Source organism: Tauraco erythrolophus, chromosome 25 (assembly GCF_009769465.1).
Source record: "Tauraco erythrolophus isolate bTauEry1 chromosome 25, bTauEry1.pri, whole genome shotgun sequence".
NCBI classification, from domain to species: Eukaryota; Metazoa; Chordata; class Aves; order Musophagiformes; family Musophagidae; genus Tauraco; species Tauraco erythrolophus.
The window spans coordinates 5,446,205-5,463,960 of NC_141489.1; the positions used below are offsets into that span (position 1 = coordinate 5,446,205).

Below are 17,756 nucleotides of genomic sequence, written 5' to 3' on the forward strand. Positions count from 1 at the left end.
TTGCACTTGAGCTGTGAGAAGTGACCTCTACAGTTTAGGGGCAATAGAGGATGTTCTGGTTTAAAACATAGAAAACAACTATGTTTTAACTTTTCCAGAATCCAAGGTGAGGGGATCAGGGGCTGAACCAAAGCTGGATTTCCCATGGGCTGTGTTCAGTGTGGCTGTAGGGAACCCCTTTTCACCCCACAATACACCCCTGGCCTGTCCCACAGCGCCTTGCTTCCATGCTTCTTTATGCTTCTCCCTTCCCAGCCCTGGCTCCCTTCCACCGTCCTCTGCTCTGCCAATTGGCCAAGATTTGGCATGTGCTGGGACTTGTTTGGAGCTACGTTTTCACTAACTGGTCAGCTCACGGCCCGTGCTGATTGACTCGCCAGCTGCTGCCAAGCGGAGGGGATCGTCTTTTCCAGCACCATCCTGTCCTCTGTCTAACACCAACTTGCTTTGATCCCATACACCAGAGGAGCTCCGCTTTTGTCGGGCTTGACCAAGGATTTCGAAAGTTATTGGAGATTAGGGGGAGGAAAGGGGAGCGAGGGAGGAGTTCTGTATGGGCAGGCTGATTGCCTGCCTTTGTTTCATTGGAAGGAAAAATGAGAAATGGATTTCAGGGTGACTGAGTACAAGGAAGAAAGTAATTAGCAGGGTTTTATGGCCATTTTGTGTAGTGTGAGAGCACAATGTAATGCTTCCTAAGTGCACTCTAGGAGAAAATCTGTTGTGTCTTCTCTTTTTTTCTTTTCTTTTGGGTGAATATTCTCCCTGTTTAGTGATACAAGAGTTCCCTCAAATATGGTTTCACTGTTTGTATTTAAGCTAAGGGAATATACCAAGAAATAAATTTCCCTTTGAAACCTGTGCAGTCTCATGTTTTTAGTACTGAGAATAACATTGGCTATTCAGATCTTCAGTGGTACAAATGAGGGATGAAGAGCTGGCAGTCTTGGCTTCTTTTTCAGCTCCATGCTCAGAGGTTGGGCAGGACCTTGATTTGGTTTAAATTATTTAGTAATCTGATACCTCAGCAGGCTCCTGTTTCTCATGAACTTGAAGCTACTTCTGCCTATGAAGCATTTGACAAGTGTTTTGCTTTGGTTTTTTGTTCTTACTCAGGGACTCTCTGAACCTGTGAAATGGCAGTGATGGGAATTACATGCCAAGGAGCTCCTGATCCAACCGTCAAGCACAAGAAGGAGCTCACAGCTACGAAGGGACTGAACGAGACAGTGAGTGAAAAGCAGAGCAGTGTTTGCAAAGTTGAAGATTCAAAGAAGGTCATCTTTCACAATCAGTGGAAAATCCTGAATGATGTAATCACCAAAGGAACAGCAAAAGAAGAAACAGAAGGAGGCTGTGCATCAATTTCTATTATTGCCCAAGCAGAATGTAAGTAGCAGGGCAGTCTGCTCTTCATTGAGAAAAAGGAATGTGTAATGCAGTATGAGATTTCACTCACTTTGCGCTCCTGGAGAGCTGAGCCGAAATCTATTTGTAATCCCAAGTGGGGTGGAGTTGGTGACACATCCCAGTCTCTATTTAGGAAGCTCATGAAATCTCCTAATAATGTGGCAGCATCCACTGAATAAAGCATAAATAGCAGAACAGCATGTGGCCGTTGCACCTAGCTGCTTTGCCTATAAATCTGTGTCCTGCTGGGTCATCTGTCCTTGGCTGACTTCTGAAAGGTGATTTAAAAGAGAGGAAAAGAGAAGAAAACCAAAATAAAGCTGTCAAGTGGGAAAGAGCTGGGGGATCGGGAGATCACAGTGCTAGGAAGCTCTCTAGTGCTGGGGGAGGAAGAACGTAGTGTGGGTGATGTGGCACAACAGTGTGGTGAATTGTCTGGATCACTGTTTAATTTAGCAAGTTGGTAGAGTTTTTTCTTAGTCCACTTGTTTGCCAGGAGAGACTTTGCCTGATATTGAAGACATGTGATGATCCTATTTTCTTTCACACAGGTGAAAACAGTCAGGAGTTCAGCCCCACTTTGTCAGAGAGATCCTTTATTGCTCATAGTAAGCGTTACAGGTGAGAGATCTCTTAACATGAATACCCACCTTCGCTGTTGTGTGTGCTGACTTGTTCCAAATCACCCTGCCTCTGTGTGCTTACAGGATTTTTTCCAAAAGCACTCCTGCTTGGACTAGCTTTTCTGTCTGAGGCTTGGGAAGAGCGTGTCTTTCCCCAAACATCTTCCTCAAAAACTTTTTGTGTTAAGAGAAAATATAAATTTAAGCACAAACCACTTGAAACACCTTGCATTGTCTTATTGTCAATGCCTGCTGATTTACTGGCCCGTGTAGACTTCTGCCTCTCTTTCTGTGTGGTCAAATTTGTTTTGAAATGGCTGAGTGAATTTTTGAGGTTCTTGAGGTTGAAGTAGAAGGATCCAAGGGAAAGTTTTCAGTCTTTCTTAACTGAACCGTCCTGATGCTTTTGAAACCTTCTTGCACCGTCTTTGAAAAGTTGTGGGAAACTTGGGCTGCTGCTAGTAGTCCCGAGAAAAAGGAACTGCTTTGTTTGTGGGGAGGATAAATGAAAGGGGGTGAGAGGAGAACCTTTGCTCAGTGACAGCATCAGCAACAGAAGTCGAGTTGTGAAGAGGAGCCAAAAGTGGTGAAGGGAGAGTGACGGTTGTGATAGAAAAATGGAGGCCTGGGACTTGCTTTTCTGAAGTCGTGTAGCAGGGAGCCACGTTTTCTTCATGAATAATATGGGCCTTACTGGGGACATACTGGAGCTTTATTAAGTGCTGGAGCTTCATCAGGCAGCTCCAGCACTCTCTAAAGTGAGGGGCTGGGATACAGAATTAGGTACTGCCTGTTTCCGGGCGACTTTCAGACCCTGCATCTGGCCTTGGGAGGTGTATGGTTTGACATTGCCCCCTGACTTCATGACGTTGTTCCATGAACCAGCTGAGGAAATGCATTTTTTAGGGGCTTTACGTTCAGGTTCCAGGCAATGTGGTAACACCATCACCTAAACTCTACTCACTGGATCCTTTAGCACCCGGTGCACTGAAGCAGCAGGAAAAGATGGAGAGACAATGCTGGCTGTGAACTGCATCCCTGTTCCGTAAAGGCAGATGGATATATCGTAATCGTTCTGAATCAACAGAACAGTTATGATTTCTTCATTTGAAGATCAAATATCCTGTTTTCTCTTACGACTTGATTAAAAAAAAAATCGAACTACTGTGATTGGTATTGAATAACTGCTGGCAAATGTTCCTGCTGAGTTGGCTCTGTTTGTGCAGACCCCCAGCTGGTGTGCTGGCCAGTGCTGGTTTGTGTGTCTATGCCTTCCTAGAAATCATATGGTAGTAGTGAGCTTTGCATGCCAGAATGTTTTGGCTTTTTGAAGCTATTTTACTGGAGTGCACTTAGTCATCCCTTTTCTTTGGTGCAAAGCCTGTTTACGAGCACTTTTATTAATTCTAACAGTTTTTAAAAACAGGTTGCATTTACATATAATCTCCGTGTTCACTGTAAACCATGGACACAAACTGTCTCAAAGCCACCTGGAGACATTTCAGTGCTTTTCCTTCAACTTTGCCATCCAGTCTTGCTGTTCCTTGCAGAATTTGCAAATACTGGGAGACTTAATCCTTTGCTTCCCCCCTTCCTGCGTATTTCTTTCTTACGATGCCAGATGTACTGCTGTGCCTTGATATTGAAGTTCCAAACGCTGCATATTAGAAGGCAAGAAGCTGTGTTGTAGTTCTTTAGTCTTTACATCTCAGAAGGCTGAATTGCTCGTTCTCATTCTTGTTCTGTGGGTCGTTGTTAACTGGAGGTGTGCTTTCACCGTCACATCTAAGAGACTTCATGCGTTTTGGTTTCCACTAGCCGGTCAGACAGTCTCGATCAAATCCCTAACAATGTGGCCCATGCAACGGAGGGGAAGATGGCACCTACCTGTTGGAGAGGGAGGCATCGTGGTAAGACGAAAAAGAAACGTCACAAGAAAAGATCCAAGCTGAAAATACAAACAGTGGCTGCTGGCAGGCGCGGTCCCAGAACTCCTGAACAAGAGAGCTGCACCCCGATTCCTGTCCAGGTGAGAATCCCTAAACCTTCCTTTTGTACTGTTAAGACCCCTGCAAACTCCTGACAATTCCTGCTTGAATTTTGGGTGGCTATATTGAGGTTCCTGCTCAGCTGTTTTGTTTTCTTTTCTAGGAAGATGAATCACACCAAAATACTCTTTACAGAAACAATTTTTGGGTTTCAGAACTTAGCAAGGACTTGGTCTATGATCCGCTTCCCTTTGAGAAACCTGAGAAACTTCTGTCCACGGGCAAACTTCATTCCCCGAGGAGCCAATACAAAACAGAACTGCACAAGCTGATAAGCCCAATTCAGTGCCTTAATCATGTTTGGAAACGACACCATCAGAGGGACAGTGTTCCGCAGCCCGAAACTCTCCATCCTTTTCCCTACAACATAATACCCCCTCATTTCCCACATCTGGACAGTCCTCTCCATGCCCTGAAACGTAATCCTCTGGACACGTACTTCCGTGGTGATGTCGGCTATCCAGACAGTGAGCATCGCTTGTCTGGCCTAAGCTTAGAATATGGTTTCCCCAAATGCGTCAACCAGTCGATGAAAACCAGTTCGGACAAGATTTCCGTGGAAGAATACTTGGTAGATGCCTTGAAGGGAAGCGTGAGTCTTGGCGAACCGCAGAATTTAGCCAGCCTAGCCAAGACGTGGAGAGGAGGTGCCCTGGACCCGAAGGAACAATTTCATGAAGCAGATGAAAATGAAGGCGTGCTACTTAACGAGGTGATCTCCTGACCCTACACCCTGGTGTTGTGGAAGGCAGAATTTCTCCTTGGCTTCAGAAGAGGGATAATCTGCATCCATGTGTTAGCTTCCGTAAGGAGGCTGCGTGTTCTGAATGGTTCTTGATATGGTTGAAGACCATCGGTTAAAGATGTGGATTTGTGTTTTCAAAGATATGGAGCCCTGCCTTAGATCGGCGGCTCTCATTGCTCGCTCATTCACAAAACACGCGTGCTTGTCCATGAGAAGTGTTTCTGTGCTTTGCTAATCTTCAACCATGTCTTCTCTGCTTAGCTGTAAAAGAACCCAGGCCGTTCAGGTGAACGGGCTGCAATATTTTTTTGGCTGTAGATGACCCAGACTGTGACACAGACAGAAACCAGGGACACGTAAATCGGGAAGGTGCAGAGAGCATGTCTGCTGCCTCTGGGAGGAAGCCAGCAACTCGCCCGGGATCCCTTGCCAAGTGCAGGGCTTGGGCACAGGCAAATGCGTGTAAATCTTAGAGGCATGATTCATTTCTTCTGAATTCAGTTCTCTGTTGCCACCTTAAATTCCTCTTAGAGGCCTCTTCTCCGGAATCAGTGTGACCCTGTCAGTGTTGTCACTGGAGTTCCGGATGTCACTTATCTGCCTGGATATACTTACACTGAGACCTAAGGCACAGTCTCAATCTACTGACCATAGAAAGGGTTTAGCTCACACCTAGGTGTCTACATCTGCTCGCGTGAATCTTCTTTTGTTTGTGGGATTTAGCTCTGTAGTTATGTCCTGCCTGTGGAGGGAATGGTTTGGAGCTCCAAAGCTATCCAAATACTGGAGGCCTTTCTTTACAACGATGCGGTGTGCTCGCTTAGATCAAACAGAGCCCACACAAATCAGGAGGGTCCTCCCGTATAGCTTCATCTCAAGCCTGGGACAGAAGTGATTTTGAACAGGGATTTTGAGAGGTGCAGTGATATCTATCATTGTGCTTTTCCTGAAAATGTTGCTCTCTGTCTGTGGAGCTCAACAGTTAAGTGTTTCTTTCCTTAGCTTCATCTTGTTGTCTGATTTTCACTTCCAGAAACTAAAGCCAGTGGATTATGAGTACCGAGAAGAGGTGCATTGGACCAAGTGTCACGGTTCTTTGGGCATCGGCTCTTTTGGAGAAGTGTACAAAATAGAGGACAAACAGACAGGATTTCAGTGTGCTGCCAAAAAGGTAATTATGTGTGAGAAAGTGGGGATTTCCTGACGCAAGAAGGCATAGAGAGAAAAAGTTTTCCCCTTCCGGCTACCGTGGACTGTAGGTACCTTGTTGTACAGTCACCATGAAATGCTGCTGTGGTTAGGTCCAAGGGAAGACTTCAAGATGATGGCATGGAGAGAAGCAGCAGATGCTCAGCAGCCAGAAAGAAGTTGGATCTTGGGGTTTGTGCTGAGATAGGCCAAGAGAGTCGAGATTTCGGGAAGATTTTAAGTGTGTTCCTAGTGACTGCGGGGGAGAAAGGGCCGTGTGAGTTGTCTGCTTATCTAACTGTTCTCATCTTAAAACACAGCGAGTGTGAACGGTGACATGGCAGGTGTTTCTCTGTTGAAAAAGGAATGAAGTAGGAAAAAAAGTAAGGCAGTTGGCAGGCACTTAGCACAGAGAGAGCTTTCATCTCTTCAGGGAGTGTCATATGCAACACTGGCATGTTGTAATGAGGTTATTTTGTCACAGATGCAGCAAAGGTTGTGTGTTTTCTGCAGAACTTGGCATAATAATCTATTGTACACCAAGATGTGGCATTGTCGTACAATGTATGAAGTGTGTGGAATATAACTTGAATCAGGGTATGGATTTGTGGGGAGCCTCCGAGGTGAAGGCAGAGTGATAATGCAAGTGGATGATGAGAATGTGAACTGTTTTGTTTGAACTTAACACTTGAACAGTTTCATCACCTCCGTGAACTGATGTTTCTCACATTACTCTAATAGAAAACTTCAGCAAGTGTGTGGGAAGCGTTTGTCTCGAGTGCAGAAGTATTATACACAAAAAGAATTGGAACTTGCGTGTTTCAATTTAAAATGTTGACTTTTTCTTGTTTACGTTGGTCTCAACTTGATGGATTGCCTGTGGAAGGATGTAAGTGGCAAGGCTAAGCCAGCTCGTCCAGTTTTTTAACCATTTCATTTGTCAGCTGTATAGAAGCAAACATATTTAAAGGGTGTAGAAAATTGTTTCCTATTCTGCATCCTCACATTTTCAATGCAGAATTTTGTGGCAACATGACCAGCTTGTTTTCTGACAGTAGGTAATTACTTAAATTTATTATCCATTTTGCAAATACACACTCTTAGGAGAAACAGCTGGTTTTAGTCAAGTATATTTTCAGGAAGGAGGAGTGGTAGTGCTGAAAAGACAGACATGAGAGTAGGAGAAGTCAAAATGTCAATTTTTTTTTTCCCAATTACTGGAGAGTTTCAAAGGATATTTCTGTAGGTCAGAAATTTATCTTCTCAGAGCAAACTCTTAAACCTGCGAGTTCTAACATGCAAGTTGAACACATAACTAGGATGTATTTCATTTTGCATCAGTAACTATCTGGAATTACTGCTGTCTGCCTGTGTTACACGGGAACTACCCGACCTTCTTTCACCATACTTGGTGGTGTAAGCACCTGCTCTCCAAATTCTTGAGATTAAAGAAAACTAGCTATAGCTGGATTGCTGACAGTGGAGAAACATGAGATGCATCCTTTTCCCACCAGAATCTTAATGACTCATCTCTTCCTTCTGGTCTCTAGCAAATTCTTGTTTTATTTTGTTTGGCCCAACTTAGTGAATGGAGTTTTTCTTTAACCATTTTTCTGTGCAGGCTGAGTGTCACCTAAAAAGGTGATAGTGTCAGTCACTGCTTCTGGCCATATTTCATATTCCCTTCTCTTTTGGGAATGTTTTATTCTTGCCAAGTACTGCACCATCTACTGCATAGATTATTTTTTTCCTTCTCTCACGAAAGCAGAATGCTTAAGTTGTCAGTATTATCTTTTTAACTGAGGCAGAAATTGCCTTCCTCCTGAAGATTACCAGTACTCAGCCATAAGCCAGAGGCATTGCAGCCTGACATCTTTTTTGACAAATCTTAACTTTACTCAGACACTGAGGATTTAGAGACTCTCATCGTCCTTGTCCGGAATCGTTCGGAGTGTTCCCACTTCTTGCTGTACCTGCTGATTCCTGTTCACAAAGGTTGTCCTTGTGCCTCTGCTGTTGCACAGTGCGGGACACTGACCCAAGCATCAGGGAGGGACGATTCTGTCAGGATTCATCACAAAATTTGTTGAGTGCTGCCTCTTTGTTTCTCTAGGTGCAAGTTGAACACTTCCGTGCAGAGGAGTTGACGACATGTGCTGCAATAACAAGTCCTAAAGTCGTCCCCTTGTACGGAGCTGTGAAGGAGGGACCTTGGGTGACCATCTTCATGAAGCTGATGGAGGGTGAGAAAGGAACAACCACAATGGAAGGACCATTGTAGCTGCTAAATGCAGTGGACATTGATCTCCTCTTCCTCCTGCCCCAATTTTAAATCTGTTAATTCTTTGGTTTATCCAGAGTGTTCCTAGCGTTAATTCCTGAGTGGGTGGGATAGGTGTGTGTAACCCCTGCTGGTGTGTAGCAGTGGTCTTTCTTGGGGGGAATCATTTCCAGTCCTGCCTCGCTCCAGTTCAAGGTGTTTGTCTCTGCAGATTAAAACACATAGCTGGTGCTGGGTTGTGCTTTCCTGTTTATTTGCATGGCACCGTATAAAGCACATTGTACGGGAACGGGGGATACTGTATAAGCAAACCTAGATGCTTCTGGTGCCTGATGCTCCTTTTTCCAGACAGGACCATGGAAAACAGCCTGTGAAGAACTGGCTGGTGCTCAGTAGCACCTAGAAGTGTCTGATCTGATCACAGAGTAGCTGCTTTTGTTGCAAAGCAACGCAGTTAAACTGGCACTAAGCAAAAGGCTTCGTGCAAGAGGCCGGTTTCTGTGGGCAGTAAGAACTCTAGGAATAAACAAAAGGAACAGACCCGTGTGTGGAAGATACGGGCTGTCAGACCTGGCAGTTCTCATTTCTTCATCAGAAATGATGAGGAATGATGATGATGCTGGGAAGAATTTAAAGATAAGCTAACATGGACTCTCTGGATTCCTTTCTAGGTGGCTCACTAGGTCAGCTAATTAAACAGAGCGGCTGCCTGCCAGAGGACAGAGCCCTCAGTTATTTGGGCCAGGCATTAGAGGGCTTGGAGTATCTTCATGCTCAAAACATTCTCCATGGAGATGTAAAAGGTAGGACAGTACTTAAGGTACCTTCTTCTCCCCTTTTTCTTACAGGAGACAACTGCTTGGAGGTTAAATTACTGAGTGGCAAAGGGTTATTTACTAGATTTTCAGCTCTACGTTTGAGATTAGAACTTAACTTGGTTGTAAACAGCTGGGCATATCATATCTGTCACCTCTTGCTGTCATCCGGTGGGTCTGACAGGCTGTTTGCCCAGGCTGCCCCACCACTGGGGTAGGGGAATCTCCAGGCCAGATAATTGGTAGCTTAGAAGCAGAGATAGCTATAGTTGTGTACTTGCTTAAGCCAGTGACACTCCATAGGAGTAAAAGACATTGGTTTGCGCTCAGAAAAAATGTTCTGTGGGGTTTTGACTTTTTTTTCCATCTTGGTGACCATAATACAAAGGAGACTGACTCATTAAAAACTTCTCATTGCCAGCGGAAAATGTGCTTTTGTCTGATGATGGAAGCAGGGCTCTTCTGTGCGACTTTGGTCACTCTGCTCACCTTCATCCGGATGGCCTGGGAAAGTGCTTGGTCACAGGTAAGGATCTTCTGCCGCGATTCAAAAGAACTGCCTTTACTGACTCATTCTTTCTTTTTGAACATTTACATACAGCTAATTTGCAAGCAACTGTATTTTCCAGACTTGATGTTGCTCGTAGTGTTGTGTTTATTGCTGTCACTGTGATGTGTCCCACTGACAGCTAAAATGAAGTTAAGGTTGGAAGGTGGTCCTTATCTCCCAGTCTAGAAGGCTGTTGTGTTTTTTTGTACGATTACGTCAGCTTACTACATTCAGTGTTTTGTCCCTGCAAGAAACCACATCGAAACTTAAAAATCTAACTCTGACTTGTCATGTAACCTCACTAAACAGCTGGGGAAGAATCCTGACCTCTGCCAAAGCAAAATTCCTCACTGAATTTTGGGCGTTTAAACTTGACAGTGCTTCTTAATGCAGCTGTTGAAAAAGAAGGATATGTTTTCTAAAGCTGAGCTCGCCAATGAAGCATCATGTTTTGCCTCCCAGATTCACTTGGAAGGGGAATTTAATACTTGTTCTGTGTATAAGGGGTAGGACTGATACGGAGATGTAGCCTTTGAACAGCTTATAAGAGCCCACAATGCTGCTTTTTGGGTTAAGGTGACTTGTTTCTCACTTTAACTGAAAAGACAAGGGGGCTGCCATGGGCTTCCCAGCAGTTGCATTGGAACAATTCTCTAGTTTACATGCAGTGAGTTTTCATTTGAATGGTTTTAGGGAACTATGTGCCTGGCACGGAGACTCATATGGCTCCGGAGGTGGTCATGGGAAAGCGTTGTGACTCCAAAGTGGATGTCTGGAGCAGCTGCTGTATGATGCTGCACATGCTTAATGGGTGCCACCCTTGGACCCAGTATTACAACCACCCGCTCTGTCTGAAGGTAAGTGACTCAACGTGTCTCCAGTAGAAGGTATGTAAGCCGGTAAGCTCTCATTATACCTAGCTAGAGAGCAGTCATCTCAGGAAGGCTGGCTGAGAGCCAGCTGGGCATCTAAGATGATGCCAACCTTGCTTTGGAAGCTTCCTGCCGCGTGTTACACGTACTGGGGCTGTTTCTTTCCAGTCCTGCTCCTGACTTGGGTGTGACTTTTGAGCCATTCAGCTGTAATAAAGTCACTGCTCAGGTCTCTCGTTTAATGGTGTAATTTCAGTTGGAAACGCTCTCGGGGTGGGAAGAACCTTTCTGAAATCAAATGAAGGCTCTCTGGTCGAACCTCTTTCGCTTCCTGTTTGTTGCACAGATAGCTAAGGAGCCGCCTCCTCTGAGGGAAATTCCACCTTCCTGCAACCCTCTCACTGCTGAGGTTATTAAAATGGGTCTGGAGAAAGAGCCTTTTCAGAGAGCATCTGCATCTGAACTGAAAACTAAGACCAGTGTCGCACTTGAAGAAGGTAGAAATGTCCTGTACCTAAAGCTCCTTATCCGCACGGGTAAAGCGGCCGGTCGCTCGTTACGTCAGCGCGGTCCTGTGGGAAATACCAGTACCTTGTGCTGCTCAGTGCATCGTTTGCACGGGCTTCAGCATCAAGGTGTATTTTGGGGTTGATAGTTTTTGCCTGCGGCTGGGTGTTTCTCACCCAAATAAATTAAAATTTCCTGTGTGCTGTCACATGCTCGTCCTTCCTCCTCGCCTCGAAGCAGACGGCGTTGTGCTCTCTGTGGGTTCGTTACGGTGCGTGCTGTGGCTGGGCTCACCTTCAGCTGAGGCACCAACTGCATCTTCTGAGCTACACCCTGCTGCTCAGCAAAGCTGCAGCCTGCAGCGAAGGCGTGTTGCATCCTGACCTGTCACCCGTACTTGTGATCCAGTCTTGCCTCTCAGATTATCCATCATTGATTTCAACTTAATCCTGCTGAAAGGTTCTGTTCTACAGCAAGAATTTGTAGGGGTGATCTGATTTTGTCTTTTGAAGAAGCTGGGCATTTTACAGCAAGATACAGTTCAGAAATTCTTATTGTGGAGGAAAACTTTTGCCTCCTTTTTGTCTTTGTTTGATAATGTTTATATGCTTTTTTTTTTTTGTAGTGGGAGGTGTGACAAGCCCCTGGAAAGGTGAATACAGAGAGCCTAGACATTTATCTTTGAACAAAGAAAACAATCAGCAGACATCCCTGTCCCCCACAGCAAGCCCAGTTTCTGAGACTGGTTCTGACCCAAAATTGGCAGTCAAAGTTTCTTGTGCGAGCCCAGTCCTACCACCACCATCCCTGGAGCAAACGGAGGAGATCGAGGGAACCCCTTGGAACGCGTGCAAGGAGTTATCCGAGACCTGGGATCCTCCACCTCTCTCCTCGACTCCTCTCCCCCTGAAGAGCTGCAGCCATGTGGAGAGAGCAACCACCATTTCCGAGCAAGAGCTTCAGCAGCTGGAAATAGGTAAGCGATGGGCTATGTAGGGAATTCAGCTTTTTGCTGGAGAGTGTGATGAAAATACAGCTGCTCTATTTTGGCCTCTTGACAGTTATTTCTGGGTTCTGAGCTTGGATGTCGTTTTGGTCACAGTTCCTCTCTCGTTACACGAATTGCTCAGCCTTCCTTGAAATTCCCAAAACTAGTAGTTTTTAATCAATTAAATATGCCACAAAGGTAGTGGTCAGGATTTCCTTCTGGGAACTTCTGTGGGAGGTGCAGGAACCCCTCAAAACCCAGCCAGTTTCAGACTTGTGCTTATGTGCACCACGTAAACAGTATCTGCAGTTCCAACTTCCCCTGAAATGTTAGGGTTTCAAACATAATCCTTTTAATAAAGGGATAAAGCTCTTGGATGGGAGATGTCGAATGAAGCAGTATAGTTAAAATCAGTCTGAAACTGTTTTGTTCTGGGCATCAGAAAACCTATAACCACCAGCCAACTAATTCGATTACCAGCAGCAATCCAGACTTTGAAAACCAGCAGTAAGTTCAGTGAAAAAACCAGTGAAGCAATAGTCCAGTTCCATTGCCCCAGTATAACTCAACCTTTCATGTTTTTTATCCCATATTTTCTCATCTTTGTAAATGAACTGAAACCTTCAATTCAAAACTTCAAGGGAAAAAGTATGTTGAAATGTAACTGTTGTGACAAAACTGAGGAATGGCATTTCAGGGGTTGCTGAAGATCAGCTTTCTTCTCCAATGGCTTTGGATCTTCAGCAGCCTTGTAGGGTCTGGGTGTTGTGACCAGTGTGAGTTGAGCGTGTAAGTTTGACCTTTCCCTGGGCATAACATGGGAAATCTAGAGTGAAAGCTGCTAAGTGACATAATAGGCAAGAACTGGGAAATTCTGGGTGCTAGGCCTGTCTCTGGCATTTTGCATGTCGTTGCACAACTCATCTGTCCTTTCTGGCTCAGTTTCCCTGTTTTCACAGTGGTGGCCATCACCTCTACTTAGCGGAGGAATTGTGTGTCGTGTTTGCGGACGCTAATATCAATGTTCGTTAGATAATGCTGAAGAAGCTTTGGGTATTCCTTGCAGTAACTGTGATTGGAGCAGGGAGGCATGAAGGGAAACACTGGAAACATCTTCCTTCTCTTTCCTTTTGCTTGCAGAACTGTTTTTGAACAGCCTTTCGCAGCCTTACTCACTGGAAGAGCAAGAACAAATGCTTTCCTGTCTCAGCATCGACAGCCCGTTTGTGTCGGACGCCAGCGAGAAGGTGAGCATCAGTGGATGCTGGCCGTGTCGTTGTGGGGTGGAGGTGGCAGGCAACCACCTCTGCGGAACTGGAAGCTGTGACCAACGGACATGTGGAGTTTCTCACGTTTGTTACTGCTTTTTGACACGCAGTTTGCTGGAGGGCGCCTTGGGAAGAAATCTTCGTTCTTGGACGGTGGGGTGTTTAGGATTGTAGCTGTTCTTTAGTTTACTGTCCAGTGTGGATCCCTTCCCTCCAGTTGCTCTCCTGTGCTGTGTACTCAGCGGAAGCATCAAGGGTGTGGATATGGAAAGGCTCAGCAGCCTTGACCCTCTCTATGCAGAAGAAAGGAGCTGAAGAAGCGGTGGTGAGCGTAGGAGCTGTACTAAGCCAGATGAAACAGCTGTGCAGCCCGGGGTCTTCCTGGCAATGGCCACTAAAGGGATGTCTGGGGAAAGACCAGAAGAACAGGGCAGAAGAATGCAGACCCTAAGCTGGGATATTCATTCCCAGCCTATAGATCTGTTCTCCATGAACTCCTGTTAACCCATTCATACTAATGACTTACATAGAGTAAACACAATTAATTAAACTGAGTATTTAAGTAACTTGGACTATCTCTGGTGTCCATAAGGTAGGGAATACCAGTGAGGAACACTGAATAAGCCTTGTTGAACCAGGGAAGCGCATGAGCCCTTCAGTCATTGTTTTCAGGGACACAGAGTCCGAAATGGTGCAGCCTGCCTTCTGCAGGAGTCACTTCTGTCTGTGATCATCCTTGTTTCCTATTTCTGTTCCTCTTCTCAGCCTTCTAATGCTTTTTGAGGAGAATTGAGCAGAGTTCTGTACAGTAGTTGAGCCGTTGACACAGCATGGTGTGCAGCATGGGATGAGACTGCCTTTTTTTTCTTTTAACCCTAATACCCAACCCCTAACATTTAATTTGACTTTTGCCTGGTGCTTACTGCTATGCTGATGTTGTCAGAGTGACATCACTCCTATGACTCTAAGATAGTAGAGACGTTTCCGAGCTGCGCAGCAGTGTAGGGTCCGTAGTTATGCACAGTTCACTGTTTTTCCTGTGTGTTACTTGTCACTTACTGCCATCAGAATTTTATCTGATGCTTCATTCTCCTGTCACTCAGTACGATAAAGCCCTTCTTTCCCATCCAACTCTTCAGCCGATTATTGATTTCACTATTAGGAATATCTTGCTATGTCTGCAGACTGCTGTGTTGCTGTTCATCCCCTTTTCCAGGTGGCAGGGAAATGTTGAATAACGCAAGGCCCAGCCTTAGATCTCTGGATTTCTCCTTTGCTCTTCCTGGGGTTGTTTTCGTGTTTATCTCGTGCAAGCTGATGTTCTTTAGGAGCCTTTGACAAACTTGTGCTTACTTCTGCAGAACTCCATGAAGGCTTCTCATAGCTTGAGGGACACTATGAGCTCTGGGATTCATTCGTGGAACAGCCAGGCAGATGGACAGAGCTTCAGTTGGAACAACCTGCTGAACCGCAGTCGGCACACGGACACTCCCAGCTATTTCAATGGTGAGTCTGGATTTCTAAAGTTTGGGTAAACTTAGGTATAACTTTCTCAGTATCTAGAGGGCGTTGGGATATGGAGTCTTTGAGCTCTTCTTATCCTTCAGTTGCTGTGCCAGCACAGACCCTCCTAAAAGCACATGGGTTGTCATGAGGCCAAGTCTGCCCTGGCTGTAGATGGTGGAAGGCACTCAAGTCTGCATAGTCCAGTAAAAGCTGGAGAAGTTCCTGAACGCAGAGTCTGGTTCAGCTTTGCCTGCCTTGCCTCGTGCAACTGCCACGTGCGAGAATACGTGCTTTATAACCGTCAACGTCTCCAAAGTGATTCTGAGGGCATGTCGTGCAAATCAACACATCTCTTCAACTGTTTTCTTGCTAAATCCAGCTCTGCTGTGAGTCACTGTTGTCTTCTCAAGCCTCCATGCTCAGCAAAAGACCTACATAAATGAAACACTTAAGGACAAAACCGAGTTCTTTGGATGCGTGTGCCTTGCTAGTCGATTCTTCTGTGTGGGGCTGTGAGGTCACGGTGCCTACAGCAGAAGTTATTGACTTCTCTTGCGCGTTTCAGGAGTGAAAATCCAGATCCAGTTGCTAAGCGGAGAAAACTTACACATCAGGGATTTCCACAGGACAAAGGTGGGAGACATTGCCACTGGGATAAGCAGCCAGGTGAGACACAAAGCTGGGAGTGAAGTAGAGCGTTTTGTCTGGCAGCGATTTTTTCCATAGCACAGCCTCATAATGCCGTAAAACCAGTGACCCAGAAGCCCATTCGAGGATCTTTATGACACATTTAGTGACGTAACGGCGGTGCTGCTGTTATGAGTGTGATACCAGGTGATGTTTTCTGAATCATAAGCTGTTGCTGATTGTCATAGGGACCACAGGGATCTCCATCTTAGAGAGTACCTGTGCTGCAGCTTAAAAATCCTTCTCCTTGACTATAACTCTCTCCTTAAAGAAGAATGACTATATGACTTTTTTATCAAGAGCAGTAATGTCAGCTAAGGGAAACAGGTGGTTTGGCTGTGATGTTTCTAACTTGTTAGGTTGGAGAAGGTGCTGGCAGACTCCAGCGAACCTCACTGTGGGCCTCTTTGGCGGTCCCTGAAAGAAACTTCTGAGTGTTTGTGGGACTGTGACTCATCTGAGTGTAAAATGTTGTGATCATCTCTAAACAAAGAGGTTGCAGAAGTCCAGAAAGTGTTTTAGTGGTATTGGTTCTCTTTGGTGTACTTGGTTCTCTTGGACATCACAAGGCAAAATATCAGTAGCCTGCGGAGGAATTTGTGATGCCCAAACATAGGCAGCTCAGGAACCACCAGCAATGGTCAGAAACTCAGGTGGGGCAATTGGGCAGTGGGGTGAATGCTGCCTAGTCCAGTTTCTGAGACACTTTCTTTCAAGAGAAGGTTACGATGCTTGTGCCAAGCACGAGCCTCTCTCCTGGAGCTTTTCTTGGGTTGGGAAGCTATTTGCTGGGTTTGATAGAGGGATTTTATGTTCTCAAAGAGGCTCGAAGTGCCACTCGGATCTGTTTGTTCTGCTTACAGATACCAGTCCCTGCTTTCAGTCTGGTTACTAAAGAAGGCCAACCAGTTCACTACGACATGGAGGTGCCCGACTCCGGAATTGAGCTGCAGTGCACCCTTGCCCCTGACTGCAGCGTCAGCTGGACATGGCGAGTCAAACACGGTCAACTGGAGAACAGGCCCTGAAGCCATTCCTGTTGTGGAGGTTTTTACCTTGTTGAAAGAAGGAATTGCAAAAGCTTCCAACCACCCCTGCCACGGAGCACCAAGTGCAGTTGCTGGTGTTTTGTGCTGAAGTAGGATAGCGACTCAGCAGCTCACTGCTCTCGGGCCTCACTTCTGTTGTCTGTTCTGATCCAGTTCCAAGACATGTCCTGAGCTTAGATGTTCCCCAGAACAGTGGGAGTTACTCGTTTTGGGTGTGAGTGTTAGGTTGAGTTTGAGAATGGTGGGTGGAAATTCCTGCGTTTCAGAGGAATGCGATTGTGCTTTTCAGGAGAGTAGGGGGATTGGGTGAGAACTCCTGTTGCTCGGCCTCCGAGGTGAGGCCGGCAGTTGCTGGGCTTGCCCAAAGGAGGAGGTTGGGTATCTTCAGTGCAGCTGTGGTTGTTTGTACCGAGGGGAGCTGGCTGACTTCCTTCTAGCTGGAGGAAAAACTTAACGTTTCTGTAGGCTTTGGGTAGCATCATCTCTACCTCAAGCCTTTTGCATGGGGAAAGTCGACAGCAGTAACTGGCTGGGTTCTTGGTTTCACCTCCCACCCTTCCCCGCAGACGCTTCCTTCTTGAATCAGAAAAGAACTTTGTTCCCAGAAAGAGCTTTGCTTGCAGCTCTCGTCTGCAGGTCTCCTCCCCGACTCAGGAGCTGGCACTTTCTCTCTGGTGTTGCTGCCAGCGTTGTCTGGCAGGTGGGGCAGGAGGGCAGGGTATGGTATTCCTTGGTGGGCAGGTTGGAGGGCTTTCATTCCTCCATCCTGTTTCCACTGCTGTCTTGGGACGTCACATGAACAGTCCCATCCAGGCAGCTTCCCCTGGAGGGGGAAGGGACGGTGGCTCGGTCAGCTCAGACAGGTCTGAGTTTTGCCACGTTGTTTATAAAAAAAAACAACCAAATGTCACTCCCAGCGCTCGCTCCGGCGGCCGCTCGGCCCCTGTGCTGGAGATCAGTGCCCCAGTTCTGCTCGGCCCGTCTGCGCTGACGTTACAGACCGGCACGAGGCTTCGTGCTGCTCCGCTTCCGTCGGGATGTGCTAGAGGAGTGGGACGGGCAGCTGGGCCCAAAAATGCCTTAAGCTTTAAACTTTTTTTTTTTTTTTAACAGATTTGTGAGTTGTGTGGAATGTACTGAAACTGCATGGGTCAAATGCAGACGGGCAGGTGTTGACAGCCCTTCTGCAACCCCGAACAAAAGCAGAGGGAGGCATAAG

General features: G+C 46.1%; 1 protein-coding gene across 1 annotated transcript; it reads left to right on the forward strand.

Moving 5' to 3' along the window:
* The first annotated feature begins 1,127 nt into the window (after positions 1–1,127).
* MAP3K14 (mitogen-activated protein kinase kinase kinase 14) lies at positions 1,128–17,436 on the forward strand. The gene is made up of 15 exons (XM_086626662.1): positions 1,128–1,389; positions 1,962–2,031; positions 3,852–4,062; positions 4,185–4,793; positions 5,860–5,997; positions 8,128–8,257; positions 8,967–9,098; positions 9,532–9,636; positions 10,354–10,517; positions 10,879–11,029; positions 11,665–12,015; positions 13,168–13,274; positions 14,657–14,801; positions 15,367–15,467; positions 16,352–17,436. The coding sequence occupies exons 1-15, from the start codon at positions 1,137–1,139 to the stop codon at positions 16,514–16,516; spliced, it is 2,832 nt and encodes a 943-aa protein (XP_086482788.1). The 5' UTR covers positions 1,128–1,136; the 3' UTR covers positions 16,517–17,436.
* The last annotated feature ends 320 nt before the right edge of the window (positions 17,437–17,756 follow it).